This window comes from Ischnura elegans, chromosome 10, assembly GCF_921293095.1.
Source record: "Ischnura elegans chromosome 10, ioIscEleg1.1, whole genome shotgun sequence".
NCBI lineage: Eukaryota > Metazoa > Arthropoda > Insecta > Odonata > Coenagrionidae > Ischnura > Ischnura elegans.
The window spans coordinates 18,268,145-18,294,893 of NC_060255.1; the positions used below are offsets into that span (position 1 = coordinate 18,268,145).

Sequence of the window (26,749 nt, forward strand, 5' to 3'; positions counted from 1 at the left end):
TTTCGCTCCACAAAGATTGTGCCTGGAAACTGTATGATTTTAGGGTATATGCAGCAATCCAACACTAGTCATCATGGTTCAATGTATGAAGAACGGGTCATTAGGTGGGTGAGGTATTTTTTCATCCTTTTCAGTCTCAGGATTTGATCGCTTCTATTTAAGTGAAACTAGTGCTCATGATATTCCCCATAACACATCGTAGCATTTAATGCAGAAGGAAATATCTAGGGTAATTCCTCGGAGAGATTTTAAAAATTTTCTAGCTTGGCTCTTTTTGAGTGATTTTAGCTCTTTTCAGAGAGCTGGAAATCACGAGTCGTTCACTGTGAACATGCCGGACTTTTGTTTACATCTATTGACTTGGGTAGATGTTTTTAATACAATATCTATGACATAAGATATGAGGCAGCTTTGATATTCCAAGTGTTTCATCATATAATTATCTGAGCAAACGCGTAAAATATGAAGTTAGTTTAACTGATCGGCATTAATCGTTGCGTAAATAACAACAGAGTTCTCCAACGTCCGTCAATTGGTAAAGATGTATTTCCACGTATTCAAAGTATGACGAGGAAAACTTAATTCTAGCTACAAGTCCCATTTTCAATGATTTTCGGATTTCAACTGGTATTGTTTGATAATAGATGCTAGGATTGGTTTGACGCAGCTCTCCACTCAATTCTCCTATCAGCTAATCTTTTCACACCTACGTATTTCTTCTCTTTCACATCTCTCTTTACTTGTTCCATATAATTTGTTCGAGGTCTTCCTTTTCCATTCTTGCCTTCCACTTGTATTTCGACGATTGTCTTCATCAGGCCATCATGTCTCAAGATGTGGCCTATATGGTTATTCCGTCTTCTTATTAAGGTTTTCGTGAGGCTTCTCTTCTCTCCTACCCTTCTTAGGACTTCCTCGTTACTAACTCGGTCGATCCATTTGATTTTTATCATTCTTCTGTAGCACCACATTTCAAAGGCCTCTATCCTTGCTTTCTCCGCTGCGGTCATTGTCCATGCCTCACTTTCGTATAGTAGCATACTCCAAATGTAGGTTCTTATAAATAGTTTCTTTATTTCCATATTTAAGTTTACCGCTGTATGCAGGTCTCTCTTTTGGTGGAATGCTCTCTTCGCCTGGGCTATTCTGCTGATAATTTCTTTCTTGCTTCTCCCGTCACTAGTTACCTTGCTTCCCAAATAACCGAATTCATCCACCTCTATCAGTTTTTGCCTCCCTATTTTAATGTTGGTCTTGTCTACTTCTCTTCTGCTGCATACTAAGATCTTGGTTTTCTTCGTGCTTATTTTCAGTTGATATCTACCCATTACCATACCAATATTAACCAGAATATTTTTCAAATCCGTCTCTGTTTCTGCTATAACGGCTATGTCATCGGCAAATTTTAGCATGGTAATTTTTTTCTCCATGGAATTCACTCCCAATGCCTTTTCTTTGATTTCATTAATGGCTTTCTCAATGTGAAAGTGGAAAATTATGGGTGACAATGTACAGCCTTGTTGCACTCCTTTCCTAATTCTTGCTTCTTCACAGCTGTGCCCTGATTTTATCACGGCTACTTGGTTTTTGTATAAACTGTGGATGATTCTTCTGTCATTGTAAAGAACCCCAATTTCCTTTAGGATTCCAAGCATTGTGCTCCAATCCACGTTTCAAATGCTTTCTCTAAGTCCACGAACGCAACGAACGTTGGCTTGTTCTTTTCCATTCTCTTCTCTATGAGCAGTCTTAGGGACAATATTGCTTCCCTTGTGCCTTTGTTTTTTTCTGAATCCAAATTGGTCCTCATCCAAGTATTCTGCTTTTAGTTCTATTCTTCTATAGATGATCCTTGTCAGTATCTTTGACGCATGTGTAGTAAGGCTTATGGTCCTAAAATCTTCGCAGTTCTCCACTCTTTTCTTCCTAGGAATAGGGATTATAATGTTCCTCTTTAAGTCCTTTGGTATCTCACCTGTCGAATATATTTCAGTAATGATTTTGTATAGCTGATTCAATGTCTTCTCTCCTGAATTTTTAATTAGTTCTGCAGGAATGTCATCAATGCCAGGCGCTTTATTTATCCTGAGGTCTCTTATAGCGGCATCAAATTCCGATCTTAAAATTGGGGCTCCCATGTCATCAGCATCCACTTCCCTCTCATTTTCAATAGCATTCGTTCTGAGGCTGCTTCCTTTGTACAAATCTTCCAGATATTCCTTCCATCTCTTCCCTTTTTCTTCGTTTTCAATCATTAGTTCTCCTTTTTTGTCCCTAAAGGTATTACATCTTACGCCCCTTTCCTGAAAGTGGTTCATTACTATCCTATAGGCGGCCTCTACTTTTCCATGTTTAAGATTGTTTTGTACGTCTTCACAAATACTTTTCATCCATGTTTCTCTAACATTCCGCGCTTAACGACATATTTCGTTCCTTATTCTCTTGTAACAATGCTGTCCTTCCTCTGTTTTCGCAGCCTTGTATTTTCTTCTTTCTTCAATGAGATCTAATACTTCCTGCGTGATCCATGGTTTTTTCATAACGACTCATCTTCTACCAAGAACTTCCTCAGCTGCTGCCTGCAGACCACTTATAATGCTTTTCCAACTCTCTTCCATTGATTTTTTGGTCGTATCCTCCCCTATTTAATTTTCTACAGCCTCTTGAAAAGCCAGTTGATGCTGAACCTCCTTCAATTTTTCAACCTGCCCTATATTTTTCATGGCTTTCTTCAATTTTTAAAATTTAAGGTGGCATTTCATCATAACTAAATTATGGTCACTATCGATATCTGCCCCTGGATAACTTTTTCAGTCCTTCACCTGGTCGCTGAATCTATGTTTCACTAGAATGTAGTCGATTTGGAATCTTCTACGGTCTCCTGGCATCTTCCACGTGTATCTTCTTCGCAGGGGTTTTTTGAATAAAGTGTTAGCAACCACTAGCCTGTGCTCAGTGCAGAATTCAAGTAGCCTTTCTCCTCTTTCATTTCGGTTACCTAACCCATATTTCCCAGTTATTGTTCCGTCTTGACCTTCGCCGACGATGGTGTTCCAGTCACCTAAAATAATAAGATTGTCTTCCCCTCTTACCTGCTTGATAACTTCCGCTATATCTTGGTAGGCATCTTCTACTTCTTCATCTTCATAATCTGGCGTAGGCATGTAAACCTGTACCAATACAGTAGCTTCGGGTTTAGTATCTATCTTCACTATTACTATCCTTTCATTGAACTGCAGGTAGCTTTTAACACGCATCCCGGCACTCTTTCTAAGCATTATGCCTTCTCCAGCATTACCACTTACCGATCCTGTGTGTATCATTCTGTAGCTTCCACTCCAAAAGTCTCCTTCCTGGGGCCACTTCATTTCACTGATGCCTAATTCGTCGAGGTTCATTCTTCGCATCTCCACCTTCAAGTTCTCTAGCTTACCACAGGTACGAAGTGATCTAACGTTCCATGTTCCTATCCTTAACATTCTATTACCTTTGACCGATGTACCCTATCGAGTAGTCCCCGCCCGGAGGTCCGAATGGGGGACTAGTTTACCTCCGGAATATTTTACCCTAGAGAATTCCATCATGTCATTATTAGAGATGTGCGAATAGTATCCGCGAATACTCGAATACCTCGAATACTAGAAAGTATTCGATATTCGAGATCTCGAATATTTATGCCAAAGGTGCCGTCTCGAATAACTCGAATACTTTTAATTTGGCGTCATACACTGTCGCTCGCACGTCGTTGGTAGTTGACTCGAAAAAATGAGGAGAACTCTGGTCGTTTAGTGCATGCAGCGCCGTTTTAGGCAAGCTGACGAACTACATCAAATTCGCGGGTTAGAGCGAGCAGAATAGAGTTCAACGTGGGGAACCGAAATTGATCGGGTGAAAAAAATCCGAAAATCCCAGGTGTCCCCCATCAGGAGAAGCTCAGTGCCGTGGGATAGTGACATTGGCGCATTTCCCACGATCCGCTATCCACCTCAATTCAGCGTTCGCCCCACCCCCTCCGACGATTTCCTCTTCTCCGAAATCAAACAAAAGGTCCCGGCTTGCCCAGGGATCTTATTACGAAGACCTCAGCTTCGAAAAAAATATCAAGTTACCGGAAAATAAGAATCGCGTTTCACCCTTCTTCCCCAGGAGATGAAACTACCATATGGAGGAACTCATCAGTGCCGTGGGATAGTGACATTGGCGCATTTCCCACGATCTGCTATCCCCCTCCATTCAGCGTTCGCCCCACCCCCTCCGACGATTTCCTCTTCTCCGAAATCAAACAAAAGGTCTCAGCTCACGCAGGGATCGTATTACGAAGACCTTAGCTTCGAAAAAAATATCAAGTTATACGAGAACAATAAAAACGTGTCTCACGCCCCCCCTCTACTAACCCACTGGCCTTTTTCTGGTTACCTGCTTCGAAGTTCCCCATTTCTGGAGGTCAACTGCTGCATGAGTCATCTACTAGCCCAAAAGTTGTCTAACAATGACTTTCGGCTATTGATATTACGCTTTTATTGGATTGAAATATTAGTAATAAGCGCGTAATTTAAAAAAGAATAAGACCAAACACGACATATTTCTGACTTTATTTAAGCATTTTACGCAGGAAAATAAATGCCGGAAAGACGAAGAAATACGACGGAGGCTTAGCATTTTGGCGTAATGCTCAAATACGGTGCTCTCCTATTATTTTTTATAGCCTCAATCGAAATATTAATACTCCTGGAGTACGTATTTAACGATTCTAGATTTTTATAAGACGATATCTATTTTTCGCGATTAAATTAAAAGTGAAAATTTTCAAGCGCGCGAAAACGCGACGGGTAAGTATGAATGCCGGGAAAAACTCCGCGTGACGTCGTTCTGCTTCCCGCTGCCGCGAGTGAGGTGACCTTGGGGCGAGGCTCTGAGCGCTAACACGACGCAGGATGCTAGCAGGTAGCCGAGTACCATGCTAGCTGGTAGCGCTTGGCTAAAATAAGGATTATTAATACCTTATCAAGCGAAGAAAACTTTCCGACCACAGCCAGTTTTAATAAGTGATTATTAAGACATGTTTCCCTGATCTTTGTGCCTCATGCATGCATTGGTAACCTTAGACGATGTAAACTCCTATCCTCTCGTGTAGAAAATAGGTCCCTGTGATGTCAACTGGAGTGGCATTACATGGGTGCCAATCTAGCCTTTTTCAAATGAGGATAAAATTGACCATTGCCATTGGTCTAACCCGGTATTTCTAGAACCAAATAATTTGTATATTATGAATACACCAATGGTGGGTAACAAATCACAATCAATGCCTTTCATTTTCTTTAATGAAGGAAACTACCCTATTGTTTATATAAAATTAAAATATTCCATTAATCAGCTAAATTCCAGTTTGAATCCTTTAAAGGCAGTCACAATTACTCGCCAAAATCTTGGGTTTCCTGCTGCATAGGCGACCTAGTCAAACATTTTCACATTCATCGTTTAGTATTCGAAATTCGAGGTATTCGAATATTCGAGCAATGATTTGATATTCGAATTCGATATTCGGATTCGAGAAATCTACTATTCGACCCATCCCTAGTCATTATATAAATTGAGTGGAGTAGCTGCGACTCCTTGGGATGATAATGTGGTGGTTTCCCCTTGCCTTCCACATCGCAGTACTACAGCCGTTAAAGTAAATGTTACCATGCCCGTAGTGAAATGTGTGTCGCTCTACCGACCAGTATGGTTTCCACCTTGGCACATGTGAAGAAGAGCTGCTGCCTTCTCCCCCGGGTGATGAGAGGCATAGTTGTTGGCGGCCCCCAGACGCCAAGTCACGGTATCTTCACAGGTTTCGGTATCATTTAAATGGTCTACCTTACCCTTGGGTAGCCCAATACCCCCTCCGAACACCGCCGCTTTTTTTCCACGACTGCTTATTCGACGAGAGAAGTTGCTTATCTCGCATCTTCCCTCTATATCTAAAGGTTGACCCACCATCCAGTGGACGAACCAGTGGCCTTTAAGCTCAGCCATGAGGCTATTTTTATATTTTTGTGTTTAAAGAATTGTAAATCTTTGAAAAAAGTTGGAATTAACGCAAATTTGTCTCTAAAAACGTGTACGTTAGTAACTGGTAAAAAAAAGCTTGTCAAAAATTATACCTCATCATTTAACCTCACCCTGCATTAATGCTGACAAAACTCAAACAAATATTGCAAATAGATACAAATAGGTCTCCTGCACGCTAATGAAAGCATGGAATGGAAGCACGTGCCCCAAGTTTAGGTTGTTTTAAGTACCGTACCGTAAATTGTAAGAAACATGTTGTGAAATGTTGGTTTTGCCATCTTGACCATTGTGCTAAGTGCATCTAACAACATAGAATAACCTTTCTCATTGGTTGGGAATATGGCTGACTATTTTATTGAATTTTCAACATCACAGCATAATTTCAATTTTCAGAGCTAAAATTGCATCCAGAATAATCATGCCATCATCAAAAAAACCTCTAGGTAAGTCTGCAACTCTCCCTGGTGTACTTCCAAGTAAAACTGAGAATAATTCAAAGACATTTTTGATCTCAGAAAAAATTATGAAGCTATAGTTTTGTAAAACAACTTCGGCTTTCGTACAGTTTTAATTATTTTGTGAGAATTAGAATGATTTAATCGACTACCGGAGATAGGGTATCCTGTGGCTGAACATTTCTATGTTCATGTTCACCGATTGGAAAAGTACACCAAGCTCAAAATCAAGTGTCCATTTATCCCTCGGGCAGTATATCTGCTGTTAGTATTCTAATGCTTTATTGCCGATAAGACAAAAAACTTTTTTTTTTTAGTATTTCTACTTCTAACAAAAGTGTAAGCGTGGTATAATATTCAAACGCTGCCCTTGTTTTGCCTTGTCCTGGTGGCATCTGAGCATCGTAATGATTCCCTACGTCTCCCTCCCGTGTCACGATGACCTGTTCGTGAGTCGTTCCCGAGCTACCATGAAGATTCAATCCCAGTTAGTGATCATTCAAATTTAATGGTGGCCAGAAATCGACAATGGAGGAAAAGTGGCACCGCTCGATTTGTTGCACGACTTTTGCAAATGATGGTACATACACTGCAGTAGGCTCATTGTTATGTAAATGAGGAATATGAAGGAAGCCCATTCCATCACTTCCATACCATATTTATCAAGTTTGCCTGGAGACCATCTTTACTTTGATAACCCATCCACATGATGCTACTGCTGAATCCATAGGGTTTCTTACCTATTTACAGTTTAGGTTATTGTGCCATTCACATGCTTAATGAATATCTGATATTGTGACAAGTTTGATCAGAGAATCAATATATGATAAAAGTTTCATATGCTTGAGATCAGAAAGAAACCGTAGCTCTTGTTCAATATTTGGACATATCATCACCTCTGACCTTGAGCTCAGGAATCCTTATAGCTATCCATCAACTGGTAGTTAATTTTATAGGTTCCAAAAAGTAGTTATTTAATAGATTCCATAATTTGGGTTACTTTTAGTTATTTTTAAATTCTGTGGCCATCTGGAATGGGTGGTCACATTGCTTTGGATATTTCAGACCAGCTCTCATCGACTTAGCGGTGAAGTTAAGATTGCTTGTAATAAGGCTTTTTCTGTGAGGGTTAAAAGGTTTCCAGGGTGTAATGTTAGCAATGTCAGTGCATCACGGATGCCAAGTCACACTGTTGAAAAGTCGTAAAAATTATAATAATAAATTTACATATAAATTCAGAGGGAAGGAAAGAAAGGGATAGGAACATATAATGGAAAAAGGACGAGGAAAACGGTTGATATATACAGTGGAACCTCGTTAAAGCGAGTACGGGCTATAGCGACACCCCCGATATTACGAGAGATAGCCGATGCACCGTCAATTTACCCTATAATAAGCGTGCTAAAGAATTCGTTTTTACGAGACCCTTTCGGTGTTGGCTCTCGCCATAGCGAGGGTTTCACCGCCGGAAGACTTTCATGAAGACTCCTTAACCGCTGTAATTGCTAGCGATCTGTTAGAAATGAAGTTAATGGAGTGCGCAGTCTCAAATTTATGTGGTAAACTGTCGTTCGATAAATATAATGATGACGAAACAATGCTTTGCATGATTTTTATTCAGTGCGGCGCTTATAAATTGTTTGAATAGTTAGTCGTTATTTGAATAAGGAAATTTAGTGATGCAAAAAAGCATCGCCTTTCGTCTGGATTTATGCTTACGTTTATCGGATAGATGTTTATCTGTCGCCGCACCACTCCTGTTCCTGTATATCTGTTCGCAACAGGTACATTGGCTATTATTTGCTCCACCTCCGGTAAAGCAACAATTCGCTATAGCGAGTGTTTATTAGTGCACCGTGGGGTGTCGTTATATCGAGGTTTCACTGTATGTGAAATATCTCTGCTGCATGACTTAATTTGAAAAAAATTTTCATTTATATTTTATGGTGTACATATTGGTATTGCTTGTTTTGTTGTATATTGCGTGCATATTTAAATTATACATAATTTATATATATAATTTGTGTATTGTGCATATACATAAATAATTTGTATATTGAGTATTGGAATGGGATACTGTGCATAAAAAAATGGAAAATATTGCTAAAAAATTATATATTTACATTATGTCACCTGCGGTCAAGCCCTCATCGACTCAGTGGTGAAGTTAAGATTCCTTTTAATAAGGTTTCCTGGGTTAATCCTTGCAGAAAAAGCATTATAACCCTTAATTCTCCCCTGCCCCCCACTCCCATGGACATTCTCACCACTACCTTAGTCACTAACAACCTGGCAAAACCCAAACCTTCCAAGCGTCTTCCACCCCACCCCTTCCTTTCCTCTCCTTCCCACACCTAGAAGTGTCAACCCCTTCCACCTACTTTCTTCCTCCCCCATAACCTGGAGGGAATATAAGAACCAAGCCTTTGATTCGACCCTTTATATCTGCTTATGATGCCACTGTATCAAAACCAGTCACACCTTTAAATAAATTGGTGGAATAAAACAAAGTTTTTTTCCTCATTTTATTATTAATATGAACTTCCTCAAAGTTGAGCCCAAGACAATAGATATAATTGAGTAGATTACTTTTTACTACAGTCTCTATGGAAGGCATCTCTGTTCCACAGTTTTTGATAAACAGAGCCTCATTTCTGACTATATCTCTCCATTTTTCTCCATTGGCACGACTCAAAACTCTCTAAACATTTTAATTTTCTTTTTTGCCTTTCGACGTGACCTAGTATCATGATTCCCAAGTTATATAATGTAATTAATTTTTAATAATCAATATTTTTGTAAGAAAACAATCATTTGAAAAACTATTGACAATAATGTATTTTACCCAATTTTCATATTCTGCATATAATGCCTCAGTGCTGATTATATTTTCTTACAGTTCATATGCATCATCATCAGGGAAACCAAGTCCAGATATAATGACGAAAAGCAGCTATTCCAGGCAGTTTGAGGAGGTAATCATGAGTATAAGTAAAGTGTGAATAAAAATATATCTATCTCTCTTATCATTCATGACAAGCAAAAGTTTTTATTGTATTGAATAGTGAAATCATTGAAGACTGTTCATCTGATTTATTCATTTTTTGCATTGTATCGTATGCTGTCTGTTTACTATTTGATGAGAAAATTTATATGATATTATATGTACAAATTTGATTCTACAATAGCTCTCTTTCAATCATATCTTTTCTGTTTCACTACTCTTGAGTCCACTCCTGCGGAGCAGTACAGATTTTTACTTATTTTAACAATTTTAATGATACATTTCTTATTTTCCAGACTGAAGATCGGTGTTTATACTGTGGAATGGTGGGTGATAATTCATGCAGTAAATGTGGTGCCACATATTGCTCTGAGATTTGCCTTAGAAAGGATTGGAGTATGCATAAACATGAATGTGTTCGTGTGTAAGTATACTTAAAAAGAATTCAATCCTGGTGAATAAATAGGGTAGTTTCCTTCATCAAAGAAAACGAAAGGCATTGATTGCGATTTGTTGCCCACCATTAGTGCATTCATAATGTACAAATTATTTGGATTTAGAAATCCCAGTTTAGGCGAAAGGCTATGGTCAATTTTAACCTCATTTGAAAAAGGCCGGATTGGCACCCATGCAATGCCACTCCACGTGACATCACAGGGACCTAGACTCTATACGAGTAGATAGGAGTTTTACATCGTCTGAGATTACCAACACATGCATGAGGCACAAAGCTCAGGGAAACATCTCTTAATAATGACCCATTAAAATTGCCTATTTCCTTGACTGAGTAATTTCATCAATTATCAAGTATCACGCTTGGTGGCAGACAGTATGAAAAGTAACTTGAAAGTTCTGGTCATCTTTAACCTGGGAAAGGGTGCGTGGGGGTGTATATCACCCCATGGTTCTTCTTTATTTTATAAGAATAATTATTAGGGTCAGTATAATTCAATGGACCTATTTAAAAAAGAACACGGCGTAACTACAGCATTCCAAGGAAAGAGAAAAATAAATATTTTCTTTGGGGTGTCGATGAGCCTTCCAATGTTACTTTTTCCCGCGTGCCCTCCCCTGGGTTAATAATTCCTTTCCACTCATAACACCATATCTGTAGGAGAGTGTGCTGCTTGGCATGTTGTCAGAGGAAGAGATAATTTATGGTTAACACCCACAATGAGGGAGAAGCTCAAAGCAATAGAGACAATTGGTTGGTTGCAATTTTTTCCTCTAGTTTTTGGAACCCCCTCTGATGGCACAAGGATGATGCAAATAGCCCATAGTGCTACTGATTCAGATTTTATAAAGCAGTTCACTATGTATCTTTTTGTGACAATGTTGTGTATACGTATATTGATGCGATATATATGATACATATTTATTTTTGGGTACCCCCCCACCCCCCTTATAGTACTAGGAGGATGAAAGTAGGCCATAGTGTTAATGATTCAGGTTTTAGAAATATAATTTTTCATATGGTATATTAATGTGATGTATATGAATTGGTATTAATGTGGTATATATAATGTTACATATATAATGTTATACAGTAAAACTTCGATTTTATGCACTTCGATTTTACATCAGGTCTCGTTTTTACGCAGCGACACTCAAGTCCGGCCGGAAAGCATAGGGAATTGCAATGGTGAAACTTCAATTTTACATCTTTCCTTGATTTTATGCAGTTTTTCGATTTTGCGCAGCATAACCCCAGCCCCAAAGAGGCTGCTAATCTTGATTTTACGCAGTTGTCTTTTGACTTGTTTTGAAAATCCTGATTGGAGCAACATGAAGTTAGGTTATTTATTCGTCTCAATGAGTTGCAAAAATGAATACAGGAACGGTTGAAATGACATCGTGCTGTTGAGTGTGAAACTAAAAACATCGTGAATCTAATTATTTCTTCTCCCTGCGCCCTCTCAGTAATATTTTAGGCTCCTTTACGAGTGCGAATATCACTCTGAGTTCATATATGCCGTAGAAGGATATCGAAACCTAAAACATCCGGCAATCGCCGTGTATGCGTAACTACTTTTGATTAAGACTGATGATTACCGGAGATATTAACATTATCACCTTTTGTTTATTATTAGGCTTATTGATCGACGCTGTTTATAACATATTTATTGTAATTACAGTAGATGGTCGTTAATCCGGAATTGTGCACTACAGAATATCTATCCCTAACAGAAGGTTTTCTAGAATTTTGCCAATGCTATGTTTTCCGTCGCCCCAGCGAAATATAACGGCAAAATGAGCCGTTAAAAATCCTTCCGTGCCAAAATTTTGGCTTCCAAGGTGATCCAAAAAAGATAGCCAAACTTCTAGTATGTAAGTAAGTCGATGGTGATTCAACACGATGGTAAAAGCAGCATGCATTGTCTCATTCCGCTGGCTAACCCCACATCTGCGGGATGAATGGAGGTGAGGGAAAGTTGCTTGCGCGGTGTGCTTATCAGAACTGACTCAACTTGTATCTCATTGTCAGTGGGTTTAAATGAAACATGGTTGGAACTTGAATAGCTATTAGCTTAACTCTGCTAGATAGCAAGCGTTTATTTTTAACTGAACGGGAGTTAATGCCCTCGGAGAATAACTCACGTCGTCAATCGTCATGTAATCATTGAAGTAAAATTCAAGACGTGAGTGATAAGGCAGTCCCTTTAAACTCAGGAATGGCTTAGCACCATTAAATCGAAATACAAAAAGTGTCCGGTGTTGTTATCTGGTATGGGGAAGAAAAATATTACGTGAAGATGAGTCACACGGCTTGTAAGTCAAAGGTCCCGGTGCTGAATTAGCAGGAGAATGCTAACAGAGAAAAGCTATACCCGGTAGATTCAATCTACTAATGCTAAAATTTCATTGGAAAATGCTTTTTTAATGCATATAAATTATAAAGAGGGAAAGTTGTGCCGAACCATTAATCATTTTTTTATTAGTCACTGGTGGCATGACGGTAGTTCCGCGGTTATAAATGGCTCACTTAAAAAAAGTGATCTAAACACCGGAAAAATCTAAAATTCCGAATATCCCGGGTCCTACGTGCTCCATATTATCTATGGTATGCTATTTGGAAGGAGGACCGACAGCTGGGGTCATTAGCGCTATTAAGTAAGGGCTGGGGGGATAGGAACCTTATGTTGGCATTAGCCAGATTGTAATGATAGGCTCCAAAGGGACCAGGACTTAACGTCCCATCTGCTGGACAGTGGTGCACTGGAAGTGCCCTCCACATTACACTCAAGTAGGGATAGGGTCGTCTCTGATAAGTTTCTGCTACTGCCAGGACTTGAACCCAGGCCCACAGCCTTTGTGATTTATTAGCAAAATTTTGCTCCCTGTTAATGGGGTTAATTTGGATGACTATCCTCAGATATCTCATTTCTTCAATCTCCAATCTTTGTTTGTCTGCAGGTGGTTAAACGGATTTCCTGAAAACTGCTTTTAATGAGATTATTTTCGAAAATTATCTTCTCTGCGAGCATTTAGTATCACCATTCCAAAATTTCTCCTGGGTAACAGAAGTAATCTTAGTGCCAGAAATGCTAGCAATTCAACCATGTTATTCAACCATGGGAAACATTGTTCAGGAATGCAACATTGATTCTCTTAAGGTAACACGCCATCTGTGGTGTTGCTTGTGAGTGAATAAGATTATTAGGCTTCATTTTCTTGCCTCCAAATGAGTAATTGAATCCGGGATATCTGACGTCATTGAAAAGGATTTCATGCTCTTTTACCATAAAACCTCACATATGAGACTTTTTCTGGTTCCGGTTCTGGCTTAAATCAGAACTATACAAAAATGTATGACTAAGCCTCTAAAAATAATGAGCAAGTGTTATCCTGAAAACTATACTCCTCTTCAATACCATCTCTTGATTTTACACAGTGCCCATATTTCGGTCTCACCAACTGGGTAAAATCAAAGTTTTACTGTATATATAAACTACACTCACAGTTAAGCCATTTCATGTGTGAACTATGTATGTAGCACATGTTTTGTTAATACTTTTCAATGAAACTCTTTACAGGAAAAATGCAGGAAAAGAGTCTTCTCCTCAATCGGAAAATATGAAGCATGGGAAGAGTTCTTATAGCCCAATAAAAGAAGAGTGCCTTAGTGAGAGTTCTTACAGGAAAAAGTCTGAATCAGTGTCCTACCAGACTGAGCAAGATGAGGAATCTGATGATTCACGTGATTGGTTGAGTGTGAATGAGTCTGTCGATGAGGAAACTCGGATTCCACCTGTACAGAGGAGAGGGAGGTCGTCCAGTGCTCTTGGGCCTACTAACAGTAAGGAATATTTAGGGAAAATGGGAACGAAATCCTTGAATGAAAAAGGAGCTGTCAGGAAAAGGGATTCAATGAGGAGTGAATTTATATCTGAAAAGGGAAATGGTAAATTTAAACATGATAGGAGCCCAAAAACTGAGTTTGTGAGAGGGAATACAATGCTGAAAGATGTAGCTGAAGAAAGAGATAATCACTTGAAATATAATTCGGCTAGCCCAAAATGGACTTCGGTGAAAGGTAATTCTGTTGAGAGTCGTGCGACTGAAAAGACACATGACAACTTGAACTATAGTGCAAAAGAGGGCGTGGCCAAGGAGATTGCTATTAAAAGTGATGGGAACACTGAAAGGAAGGAAGACTACCCAAGATATAATTCAAATATTCCAGGAAAGAATGTAGCAATTGACGATTCAGTGGAAAGTGATGCCAGAAAGAAGAGAGGTAATCATTTGAACTGTAGTCCCACCCCATTAGAAGAATCTGTGAAAACCAGGATTTCCTTAGAATGTGGTAATGTTGCCAAAAATGAGAATGAACCCTCAAAATATACTCCAATGTCAAAAGGAACCATGCCAATGAGGCATGCAACGTCAAGGGACAGTGAATTTGATAAGAAAGATGATTGTTTGAAATCTATTCAGTCAAAAAATGGGGTAATAAAGTCCCATGTCAAAGATACAGGCTGTGATGAAATCGTGAATGGAACCAACATAGAAAGGACGATCTCTAGTGACACACCAGCAAGCAGTGCAGCAGGATTTGATGTTGGCAATAGCTTTTCTTTTGACTGGATTAAATCATCTGTTGTCAAAAGTGGGAATGATCTAAATAGTGATGATAGTATCAGTAGCCCACCTGACAAGAGCATGGGGAAGCAGGTAATTAATTTCATACTTCTTTCTTGCCCTTAATGCTAATTGATTTTTACAAACTCTGTGGTTTCCCTTGTGATGTGGTTTGTAAAAGATTAAGCCACAACCGCATGCCCATGTATGGTCCATTTTCACTGTCATTATTGTTATCTGTGATGGACAGAATTTTTTTTAACATGGAATTTTTGCTTAGCCACCCTCTCCAACCTCTTTTTTCCCTCCCATTCTGTGTGTCTGTCCCTGGCATTATCTGGGCAAACTTGAGTGTGTGGATTCTTGACGCGCCCATGAAAATTCATACTTGAAGATGTCTGCGTGGTGTGTGTGTGTGATTTGTATAGTTCGTTTATACTCTTTGATAATTTTTTTGCACCATTGTGGTCGCTGGGGCATGAGTGTCTAACTTACTTGTAATTTATTAGTTGACAAGATGTTAAGAAAATCATTTAAATTACATTGACTATTTATGTATGCACATTTGGAGGGTAAATTGCTCAGCACATTTCACGTAAGGATAAAGATTTCTCAATCCAGTGGTGTAGTGAGTGTCATAAAATGTGAAAATGCAATTATGTACTTTGCTTCATCATAAAACATAACAAAATATTGAAAAATCATGAATGTCCAAAATATTTTGAAAAATTAAGTGCTTTCGATTATGCAAAGTTTTAAAATTAGTTGAAAACCATCTACTTTGTACCCTGTTTTTCAAAAATTTTCCCCCGGACCCTTACCGTTACAATTTCCTTTCCTTGCTCACTAAAGATTACTGCATTGGGGAAACTTTTTATTCAACTGTTACACGGGCCTCGAAAAATTCAGTAATTGGTTGCAGAAATAATCATTTCCTCTCACTCTTGTGATGTGTGTATGTGTAAGTTAGCTCATCAGTTGGATGCCATTGGCCTTGTTATTTTTTTTTGTGGTGTCTTTTATTATTCACAAATGTTGAAGAAGCTATGTGAGTCTACAGTTTTCTCTTACTTTTCAAATTCTATAGACTAAATCTCAAGAGTTGGCACTGCATCCCACGAAGCTTGCTTCTCCTGTGCCTGAGGGAATTGAAAAGCTGATAGCTCTTCAAAATCAGAAGAAGATGCAAAAAATAGCTCAGGCGGATGTTGGTAATGAACCCATGACTAAAATAAACACCTTTAAGGTGAGTTATACTATCATCTATTAACATTTTCTTATGAGTGTTTTTGAGGGTAAACCATTTTGAAATGTATAAAAACCAGTAAACTTTTTGTAACAATTTTATTTCTACATAAAAGCACACACTTTAACCCTTAGACTGCGGGAATGTTGTTATAAGTATTGTACGCTGACTGCGGAAAAATGTTTCTTCTTATTTAGGTGCATTAGGCACTTTTTTTCAGATACAGTAGAAAACACTGAACTCGCGTGACCATCACCTCAAAATCGTCACCACCTCGCTGTTAACAAAGGAGAGGGAAATAAAGAGAGTAAGAGTTTTGAATTTGCTTGTTTCTCATGTATGAAAACATATTCTGAACCAGAAAGGATCGCTACGTTTAGTGTTGACAATAGTTAGTCGATTTTGTTCATAGCAGTAGTTATAAAAAATATAAAAATATTTTCTTGAATTTCGGCTGGTAACTTGGCTTTTCTGAGTTTTTATTCCTAATCCAGTTAGTAGCTTAGGCTTCTTGTACATTTTTTAACATCAATCAATGTCCAAAATTTTTAAAATAAAAAGTTTTCACTTCCAACGGCAGTCCCATGATTGCCATGCTTTTTTTTCCTCCACATTTATTCATTGCATGTAATGAAAATTATACACACAAAAGAATGTTGTTTCAACTACACACCCTATTTTTCCCCATAATCTCTGTCCTGTTCTATGGCCTTCCTCTATTGCAAAACAAGGGCATGTTTGCCCTGTTGGCACCAATGCTTCCTATGGTCCCCGACTGCTGCAAATCTTGGAGCACCACCGAACCACCTTCTGATGCCCTCGTCCTCTGAGTCCAGTGACTAACTTTACTCCTATTGACAGCAAATGCTCCATAGACTTTGTCAAAACGTTTTATGCATTGTTATTTAATCAGGAAATTAAAAAAATGCAGACTAGAAATCGAGGAGACATCAGAGAAATTGAACATGGAAAGTTACAGTAGACTCTCGTCAATACGAACAACGTTATTACGAAGTTCTCGTTTTTACGATTTAAATTGTTGGTCCCGGAGAAAAGACTAATCCAATCTATGGGTAAAAGAAAATTTATTACAAAAACACAAACTTCAGTTATGAAATGAACTTTATTGCGAAGTTACTTGGGTAAGCAATGCTATTTAAATGGATATACACTTTGCTACGTCATAATCATTGCGCTATGTTTAAGTTCTCCTGGTGCCCTGTGCCTAAGAGCGTCAATTTTGGTTCTTTCTTCAGTAGAAGATTCAGTATTCACGCAACATCTTATAATAAGCTTCATTCCTGTGGAATCATGGTGACCTGTTTATTACTGATCGTAAATGGGCCGTAGGATAAGTCCTCTTCTGATGACTTTCATAGGTACAAACATTCGAGAAATTCAAGCATGCCTAAAATTTCATATTTGGCTCCTGTGGAGTTGGCCGATGCGACGTGGTGTGGCGTTGAGGAACTCACACTTTGGGCACATTGTGAAATAAGTATCAATTATGTAATCCGTTGTGAAGTCACGAACTGTTCAGCGTTTTGCCCGTTCTTCCATCTGGTGGGCAGCAAATTTGTTTTCGACTCCAGCCACGTGCGCATGGGCAGCAAGATCAGTACGTTGCAATCGTGAGTTAACACGTTGCGTACGGATGGCGAGAATTCTCGTCATTTTATCCCGAACATTCTGGACGGATGACGAAGATTCTCGTCATTTAGGCGCGTCAACCTAAACAATTTTAAAGCATACAATATGTATTCGTTAGTACGTTTTCAGTTGTTGTTCGTTATTCATAATGAATTGATGCATCATAATGTTTTATTGGGTAAAGTTATATTCTAAACATTAGCTTTTTTAACCATGTTTAAATCAAAGGCATTACGCCCTATTAGGCACATATTTCCAATTTCGGCGTTCCTAGGAATTTAAAAGCCTCGGTACGCAACGTGTTAACACAAAATTGTAATGCAATGTTGCATTCTGTAGGATAACCACAAAGTTACTCGTACCTGCCTTATTGCCATGCTCAGTTTTATCAATTTATGAACACGGTCTCGTTCGTTTATCAAAGATTTACTGTATTTGTTCATAATTTAAATGCGCATATCCTATACATGACTCTGAAGCTATTTTGCAGCACCACAATAAGTATGGGAGATTTAAGAGACCAGGAATTTTGGTAAGATATTTTTTTTGTGATGATTCCTGATAGATACGCTCTCATGAAGTTTGTTATTGCAAACCTCTGGTTTTTTTGTCTTGTGAACTTCGTAAAAAGGAGAGTTTACTGTACTGTAAACCCTGATGAAGCACTTAAAGTTTTCTCATGTTTGGGAATGTCCCAAGACTTCTTTCGGGATTTGAACTCAGAAACTTCTGGTTAGCTACCAATTGTTCTTACCTCTTGGCCATGGTTGATTTATGACAACAAACTAAAATTGCCTCTATGATTTTGTCTATAAAAATGAATGTATGATGATGGGTTTAAAGGAGTTCATTAATTAACTGAGCTAAGAAAAATATTTTTTTTTATGATATTGCCTTAGGGTGGGAAAAATACTTGTCCAGGCGTAACGGCATCAGCTCAGTTGTCAACTTTCCTAAGTGGTGTAAGCAAGTCTGCCCATGACGTCACTCAAACTACAAAGATTGACAGTAATGGTGTGGCTGAAAGTTCAAAAGAAATCCCATCATTATTATCAATTAAGGTATGCAAATGTATGAAGGTTTTAATTAGATTCATGCATTTTGTAAGGTGTGTAATTATATTTAGAATTATGCTTTAAGCTGAGATGTTAATTGGTGGAATAATGGTTTTCCAAGTCCATTATCAGCAGTTTTTTCTTTGGAGCTATATTTTAAATTTACTCTAGAAGTGTTGAGCCTAAAATCCAAAACCTGTTCCAATTTATTACCCTTAGAAAGTGATTCAGGAAATTAGATTTTGGCATTGTTCATTGCAATGATAATGATTATAATTATGATTTGAAATTTCAAAGGAAATAGTAACTTTGGTATCAATGAAGGTATGCTACCTTTTGCCTAATGATGGTAGAAGTTCTCTATTAATCTAATATCTTTTGAAAGTAATGATGTTAATGGATAATCAAATTTATATGCTGGGGGAATCTAGTGATTGGCATTCTTAAAAGCTTAATGTTCAGCTGGGATGGATTATTCTGCCAAAAATAAATGAATTTCAAGACTCAGATTATGGTAATGACTGTGCTTGGAAAACAGAAAATTATTTCATCATTGTTATCAGTTAAGGTATGCTTCCAAATTTTTGGCATTGATGTTATAAATCCCATAGAGCTCTACTTTTTGTGGCCTCAAGTGACTCAAGTGCCAAGTGACCCTCAACATTGCCTTGCTCGCTACCAAGTTACATGTTGAGTGACACTCGACCATTACAATTTTCCATTCAAGGTACATATTTAAAAATTTCTGATTGGAATACTGGTATATGGGCTGCCTTTTTCCAAATGCTAAGGGTTAAGGACTTAAGAAGTACTATTATAGATCTCAATTATGTATTTTTATCTTATGATGGAGAATTTTAAGGTTTTTTAGTATTTAAATAAGTGTTCTATTCTATTATTATTAATTCTTGGCAAATAAAATGAAGCATTTTGTTCGCGTCTTCTTTTAGTACAAAATAAGTACAAGGTGTGGTCAAAGGAAGACAGGACTGATTTTATTCTGAGCAAACCGTTCAACGGATCGAAACTAAACAAAGTGCGACATCTTACAGCGTATCTGATGTCTATAACGAGAGGTGTTGCATTTGTTTTTGTCAAGTCGTTCCTTAGCAGCAGTGGTACGTGTCTTAACGTGTTTGTCGCCACGTGCAACGGCAGCAACGAAGGAACAGCGTGTGTGCGTGAAATTTTTTTTTCAAACTTGGCAAAAGTGCTACAGGGACATTTTGAATTATTCAATAAGACTTTTTTTTATGAAGCTATGAGTCGAAACAAGTTTTTTTGAGAGGATCACTCATTTTGAATCAGTCAGAACCTCGACAAATGAAGATTCGCGAAATCGATTCGCGATTCGGGGCGGCCTTCCTCTTTGACAGACCTCAATCATGTCAAATTGGTGAACGGTTTAGTGCGGGCAAATTACAGTTCAATTGTTAGGGAGGTAGCCAGAGAAGTGAATATTAGTTTTGGATCCTGTCAAACAATTTTAATATACATTTTGGGCATGATGCGCATCGCATCAAAATTCGTCCCTCATGATTGTGTTTCCACCATGATAACAGGCCGGCTCATGCGCTGATCGTGACTGATTTTTTGCCAAAACTAGGGATGGTCGGATCGGATACTTAGGATCCAAATATGTATCCGCGGATATTTGGATACATCGGATCCTAAGTTGCGGAAGTCATCGGATCTGGATCCGAAATTTTAAATAATAGCTTCAGTGAATGCAACGTCCCATCAGGGTGGAAAGAGTTCCGACTCTATCTTCAAATGTGCCGTCGCATGCGATTCATGAACCATTTTGTTTGAAAGCTCTTGCAGAGGTTACATAGGAGAATTTCAGCCGTGGTAAATAAAACAGGTGAAATACGACTGGCACATGGTGTGACTCTTCCCAAGAGATTGAACAATCATCGGGGGAATCTCAGCATCAGGAATTTGAAAATGAATTTGGATCTGAAAATATCCGATGCGAAAGATCCGGCTCCGAAAATCAAGGATCCGATCAGAATCCGGATCCGAAAAAAATCCTGGATCCGTCCATCCCTAGCCAAAACCAAAACTTCCATGATCCTGCAGCCACCCTACTCTCCAGACATGGCTCCATTAGACTTCTTTTTGTTTCCAAAGTTAAAGTCAACCTTGGAAGGGCACCGATTCGACTCTATTCGACGGCGTACCTGAAGAGGATTCCTAATGCGGCTTACCAGGCAGGGTTTGTGAGCTGGAAGAAACATTGGTGAAGCTGTGTCGTGAACCAATGCATGTACATTGAGGTGACAAGTTTGATTAGGCTGTATCCGTTGAAATGAAAAAGTTATAAAATCAGTCTGATCTCTTTTTGATGACACCTTGTATTTCATTTAATTAATGAATTTGGTGGTAACTTGAATTCCTTAACTTAAAAAACTTATGTATATTCCTGCTTAAAAATATTATGTCAAATAGATGTTTCTAGTTTTTATCCAATAGTTATTATCAGTTATATAGTCATCATACTTGAAGTAAACCTTTTTGAGAAATGAGAGATATTGTTTACATTATTATTATACATATTATATTAAATTATTATTTTATTATTATGCATGAATTTTTTATCATTCAGTAATGTATATTTACTTCAAGTTCTTCAATTGTAATAGAATTATAATAATATTTTAGTTCCTCTTATTCTGTGTGGAAAGTAGGTAATAAGAGTAATTTCCTCATCTAGTAAACAGATGGCAATAAATGATTATATTCTAATTTTTTATTTTGACATTTTCTTTTCAGTGGGATTTTGTAGTAATTTTAAGCTGTGGTGTACTAACAATGACTTCAATTTAATTCAACACCAATAAACTTAAAATATTTCCTGATTCTGGTTTTAAATTCCATAGATTCTTTCTATATAATTTACTTTTCGATGAGTGACACAGAATTTTTAATGGTTGGGGAACAGATGGAAAAGCCCATTGCTCTTACATGCACACTATTGTGTTAACTGTTACTACTACTGTTGCAGATAGAATTGCAATTTTGTACTTTTCAGATGAATATCAAGAAACACACTTTACATTACAAAAAAAACTTATCCACCCAATGTGATGGGTAGATTATATGTTGGAGTCAAAGAAACAATAGGTTGAGGAAATAGTTGGGTCATGAGTTTTTTTTTTTAACAAATATGTAGCTGAAAAAAATCAAGTGTTCAATGTATAGTGATGTACTTAGCTGTTCATCTGTTGTTGGTGGGATGGATTTAGTGTTCTATCCTGGCTCATCAGTTGTATTATCTCTCCTGCATGGTCACAAATTTTTTTACTACAGGTTTTGTATAAAAAGTAACCGGACTGAGCTCAGGAAACATATTTATCGGCAAAATTTCTACACTTCTCCTCTAAAAATCTTCAAAGTAGCCCCCATCGGAGTCGATAACCCTTTGGTACCGTATTTTCCAGTGCTCAAACGCCCCCTGGAAATCGACAGCCTGTGAGGCATCTAGAGCCCACGTTGTCGCGAGTTGAACGTCTACCAGAGTCGTGAACTACGTCCCCTTCAGTACTTTCTTGAACTTGGTGAATAGAAAGAAGTCTGGTGGTGACATATCCAGGCTGTAGGGAGTCTGGGGCAACGTCGCCCTTTAGTGTTTCGCCAATTCCTTGGTGACAAGCAGGCAGGTGTGCGACAGCGCATTGTCGCAGCTTCGCACAGATCTTCCTCATGCCTAGATTGTTCTTAACAACATCGTGAACGGTCATCTTATCAATTCCTACCTCTTCTGCGATTGTTCCGATGCTCAGACGATGGTCATTGTTCTACACATCACGCACTTTTTGAACATTTGGATCCGTGTGTCTGGATGATGGATGTCCGGCATACTGTTCGTCGTGGATGTCATCACGGCCTTCTCTGAAATTATGGTGTCTCTGGAAGACTTGAGTTCTGGATACAGTATCCTCACTGTAAACCTCATTGATCATTTGAAGAGTTTCTGTATGCATTTTCTTGAGATTGACACAAAATTTGATGTTAACACGTTGCTTGATAGTATGCTTCATTTTCACTCTGACGAGGTTACTGAACACGCACTGTGCTCTCGGACGATGCTAACCCTCCAAGCGTCTGCAGGTAACTGACTTGGGCCCACTACCCTTCCCTCGATCCCCCACCACAACTATAGCACCAACAACCGGTTTGTGCACGCTTTACCTGTGCGTCACAAGCTCAGTCTGGTTACTTTTTATGCCAACCCTGTATAAGAGTTTTTTTGAGACATCGAACGTCATTTTATGTGTTCTTGACTTTTTTATCCTTGTGTCACATTAGGTGCCTGTGCCTGCAGGTATTGAGATTCAAGAGGTTAAGAAGGGTGTTAACCAGGAAACACAAAATAAAAATGAAACTGTGACAAAACCTGCTCGATGGAACTTGTTTTCTGATGATCCTGAAACGGAAATTGCAATCTATGACCTGTGTACACAGCAGAAGAAACTGCCTACTGAATCGTTTTTACAGGTAATTAATTGAAGTGGTGACATGAATCTTGAATTATCCAATACTGGAATACCACATGCAATAAAGCACCTGTAATGTGTGATATTCAAGAGAAATATATGTACTGCTCTTTTCACATAATATTTTAGGAATATTTAACTTTGGTGGATACTGGCTTTTACTTTGTTTTTGTGAATGTGCTGCCTACTTTAGGTTGGTCCTAAAACATTGGTTTTTGTCAATTGAAACACTTTAGTACCTTGAAATGTACCCTGAGGGATCTATATTACTTTCAAACTTTTCTGACTAGTGTTCTGTGGGCACCTCATACTTACCTTACGGATAGCTCATACTCAAAGATAAATTAGCCTGGACCAGTACTGTCTGTTAGTGAGAAATTTCACTGTGTATGGAAATTTTATTTTAGCTGTATAACAATGGATTACCTAATACTTGATCTAGATGGATAATCACCATCATCAGAAATTTCTTCTAAATGTAATGAGAAAAGTTTTGATATTAGTTAATGATTGTAATGTTGCAAATTTGAGCAGATACTGGAATTCAGTATTTATATAATGTAGTAGAAGTATCATCACTTATTTCAACCCATCGTTGCCAGTGATTATGTCCAGGATTCATTGGTATTTTAATTTGTGTTAAGGGACGTTCTCCCATCGTCAAGTATTCCACCTCAAACTCATTTCGTACGACCTGCTGAGTTGGACATGGTATTTTGTTGGGAGATGTGAATCTGCCGTTAAAATTGAGAAATTTGAGAGTTAAAGTGAATTGTGAAATTGTTTGAACTTAGTTTGTTTACCTATTTGAGTGCTTTGTGTTCACAGTTTCTTCAACTTTGACTCTTAATTTATCATTAAAACATTTGAAAGTGATGGAGTTTAATGTTATTTATTCTCAGGTTGAGATCTTGTCATTGGTAAAGCCTGGGGAGTATTGGGTGCAGCCTTTTGACAAAGAAGAGCTCCATACGATAGAGAAACTTTTGAGAAATAAGAAGACCTCTCAGTCTGTCTTCGAGGCAGATTTGGGGGAATATTGTTGTGTCCGTGATGGTGATGTGTGGTGAGTGTCAATTGACGAGCTTTTATTTTGAATGAAAAAATATTGTTTATAATTTGAAACTCCTGACTTGTTTGTATCTAATCTAGAAATTCCCAAGTTATTGTAGTTTTGATTGACATGTTGTTATAATAATAATATCAACAACTTTTATTGATCCCAGGGCTTTACAGTGTAAAGTATTGGACAATTTAAGTACACATTAAGTTGTATGTACAAAATCAAACATTTCTCATTGAGAAAGATTCCTCAAGAACCTCGGTTGTGCTGAAATATCATTTGTGGGGATCGGGCTGGTGTGGTTGCTTGAGTATTGGCTTCCCACCCTGTGGGTCCGGGTTCAAATCCCGGGAGTGGCAGAGGATTTTCAGGGACTGCCCGATCCCTGCTTGAATGTCGTGTGGAGGACATTTCAAGCGCAACACTCTGTCCGTCTGATGGGACGTTAAGCCATGGTCCCCTTGGTGCCTTTCGTAAAGAGCAGGCTAATGCCAATGCCAGGTTTCTCTTCACCCGTCCTTCCACACCCTTCCCTCATGGCGAAAATGACCTCAGCTGTCGGTCGCCTCCTCCAAAAACCATACCATATCATTTGTTTAACACTAAAATTTTCAAATTTGACAGGTTTGAGTTGTATTTGTTTTTTCATTTTTGCTCTTCTTTTAAAGAAATTTGATGGTGGTTTTAGAAGGGTACTCCATTTTCTACCCTTCTCTTTTTCCTCAACTTTGTTTTTATGGTTTCAGGTATCGCGGCAGAATTATGTCAACAAAGGAAACAGAATTCATGATAGCCCTAATTGATTTCGGGAAAGTCATCTCTGCAAAAGCTGAGCAATTGGATGATCTGCCTCCAATAGCAAAAAATTTTTATGCCCAAGTAAGTCCAGTCTGAAAGGATGAGAGACCAATTTTTTTTTGCTTTCCAATTGACTGTTCAAATCTTTAACACTTTCGCTGCTGGCCATTTTGATGAAAAATATCGCTGTGAGCGGCAGTGGTTTTTCTGCATAACCAAGTAAATATGTCTCTATGGGTACCGTAAAAAATAATAATAAAAATCCTATGATTGTTTTAAACAAGTAAAACGATGGACGCACCGGTGCGTCTGCCGCTCACAGCATTGCCAAAGCTATGCAACCCGTGTCACATGCGTTATGCAACCCGCTACACAAATATTTTTATCTCCCTTAATTCTCATCTAACGTTCTTATTATTCGACTGATTTTCCAAATAAATAGATGTTTTAAAATTTTGGAGTATTCGAAAATGATAATTTTTTTAATGAAAATATAATTTTCTCGTAAAATAATTACAAACTGATAATTTACTCATGGTTTTGGGATAACTTTCAAGAATCATCCTGAAAAAAACACTAGAATGAAGAGTGCTATTTAAGTCAGCAATAAATATAAGATGTTAGAAAATATCCTAAAGCATAAAACCGTGTTTTTACGGGCGACCTGGATCGTAAGTGCTAACATATTTCCTCACTCTATTTTTGGCTCATACTCGGCACTTCTTTCTTCCTTTTCTTTTCATTTCCAAATTATGTGGTGAGTGACCATGTTTAGGGGAACTCATTGAAGGCATTACCTCAGGTTGGACATTTAGCAATGTTTATAGTATAGTTTATTAATTCATCGCGGTATTCTAACAAATTTACACGTTTCCCACTAAATCTTTGGTATAGAATGAAAGAATGAATCATTATTATCTGAGTTAAGTATATTCTCAGCTTTAGGTACCAACGGCGAGTTTTTGTTTCGTAAAGATAATATGACAACAATTGATCGGTCTTGTCTTTGCCTCCAAAATGTTTATTGTAATCGTCCACCATACTGGGCTTAGTTGAAACCCTTCCCCGCCTGCCCGCAAAATCGTGTCCATACTCGGAGGAAATCATCTTCACATCTCTTCATTATCAGAATGACTGTACAGTATGTTTTCTCTGTACAGCATGTTTTTGCAGACAATGGAAAAGGTTCGTAAAAGTTATCCCTGTACACAGCGTGCCCCTTATTTTTTAAATTTGCCAACAATTTATGAGTGACTTTCTCTGCGTTCCATGCTCCCCCCACTTTTTTACCCTCGGTGCCACAATATATCAAGCAATCCAAATCCAAACCGCGTGGTTCAGTGATCATGTAAAATTTTATTTCATATTTGTGACGTTTGTAAGGAATGACTTGTTTTAATAGTAACTGTGGATAACGTCAACTCCATAGAACCATGGATTCGTCTAGACTCACAGCCCTTTCCACGTAGTACAATTCACTCATACTTGCATAGAATGTATCATGCAAGGGTAGTATATTGTAAAATGGATCACTGGGTAAGTGTTCGCATTAAACCACATTTCTATCTTAGTGCATAGCGCGGAATATTTTCAAAAGCTATCTCGAGACATGTATATGGAAAAAACAGGGAGATAATGTATTTCAGATTTTTTCCAATAATATTATAATCTACTAAGAGAAATAAAACCCATCGGAAATAGAAGGTCAAAAAAGTTTCCAATTATCTTCGACTCAAGACTTATTCCAAGACGATATTCGAATTTGGAGAAGTATTATTTCGAACCACATATTCAGCATTGATATTCGTTTCTGTTGCAACTCAAAAAACATCATTGGCAATGA

The 26,749-nt window shown here is 38.1% G+C and overlaps 1 protein-coding gene across 2 annotated transcripts in view; it reads left to right on the forward strand.

Annotated features, from left to right (window-relative positions):
- The window catches only part of LOC124166644, a 54,026-nt gene that overhangs the window by 1,689 nt on the left and 25,588 nt on the right, over positions 1 to 26,749 (forward strand). Inside the window, exons 5-12 of one of the 2 annotated variants that reach the window (XM_046544260.1) lie at positions 9,409 to 9,484; positions 9,810 to 9,937; positions 13,548 to 14,688; positions 15,683 to 15,841; positions 18,391 to 18,552; positions 22,858 to 23,046; positions 23,948 to 24,111; positions 24,855 to 24,987. In XM_046544260.1, the coding sequence (XP_046400216.1) occupies positions 9,409 to 9,484; positions 9,810 to 9,937; positions 13,548 to 14,688; positions 15,683 to 15,841; positions 18,391 to 18,552; positions 22,858 to 23,046; positions 23,948 to 24,111; positions 24,855 to 24,987 (2,152 nt within the window). The remainder of the gene's footprint in view (positions 1 to 9,408; positions 9,485 to 9,809; positions 9,938 to 13,547; positions 14,689 to 15,682; positions 15,842 to 18,390; positions 18,553 to 22,857; positions 23,047 to 23,947; positions 24,112 to 24,854; positions 24,988 to 26,749) is intronic. The other variant, XM_046544261.1, reaches the window with a different exon arrangement.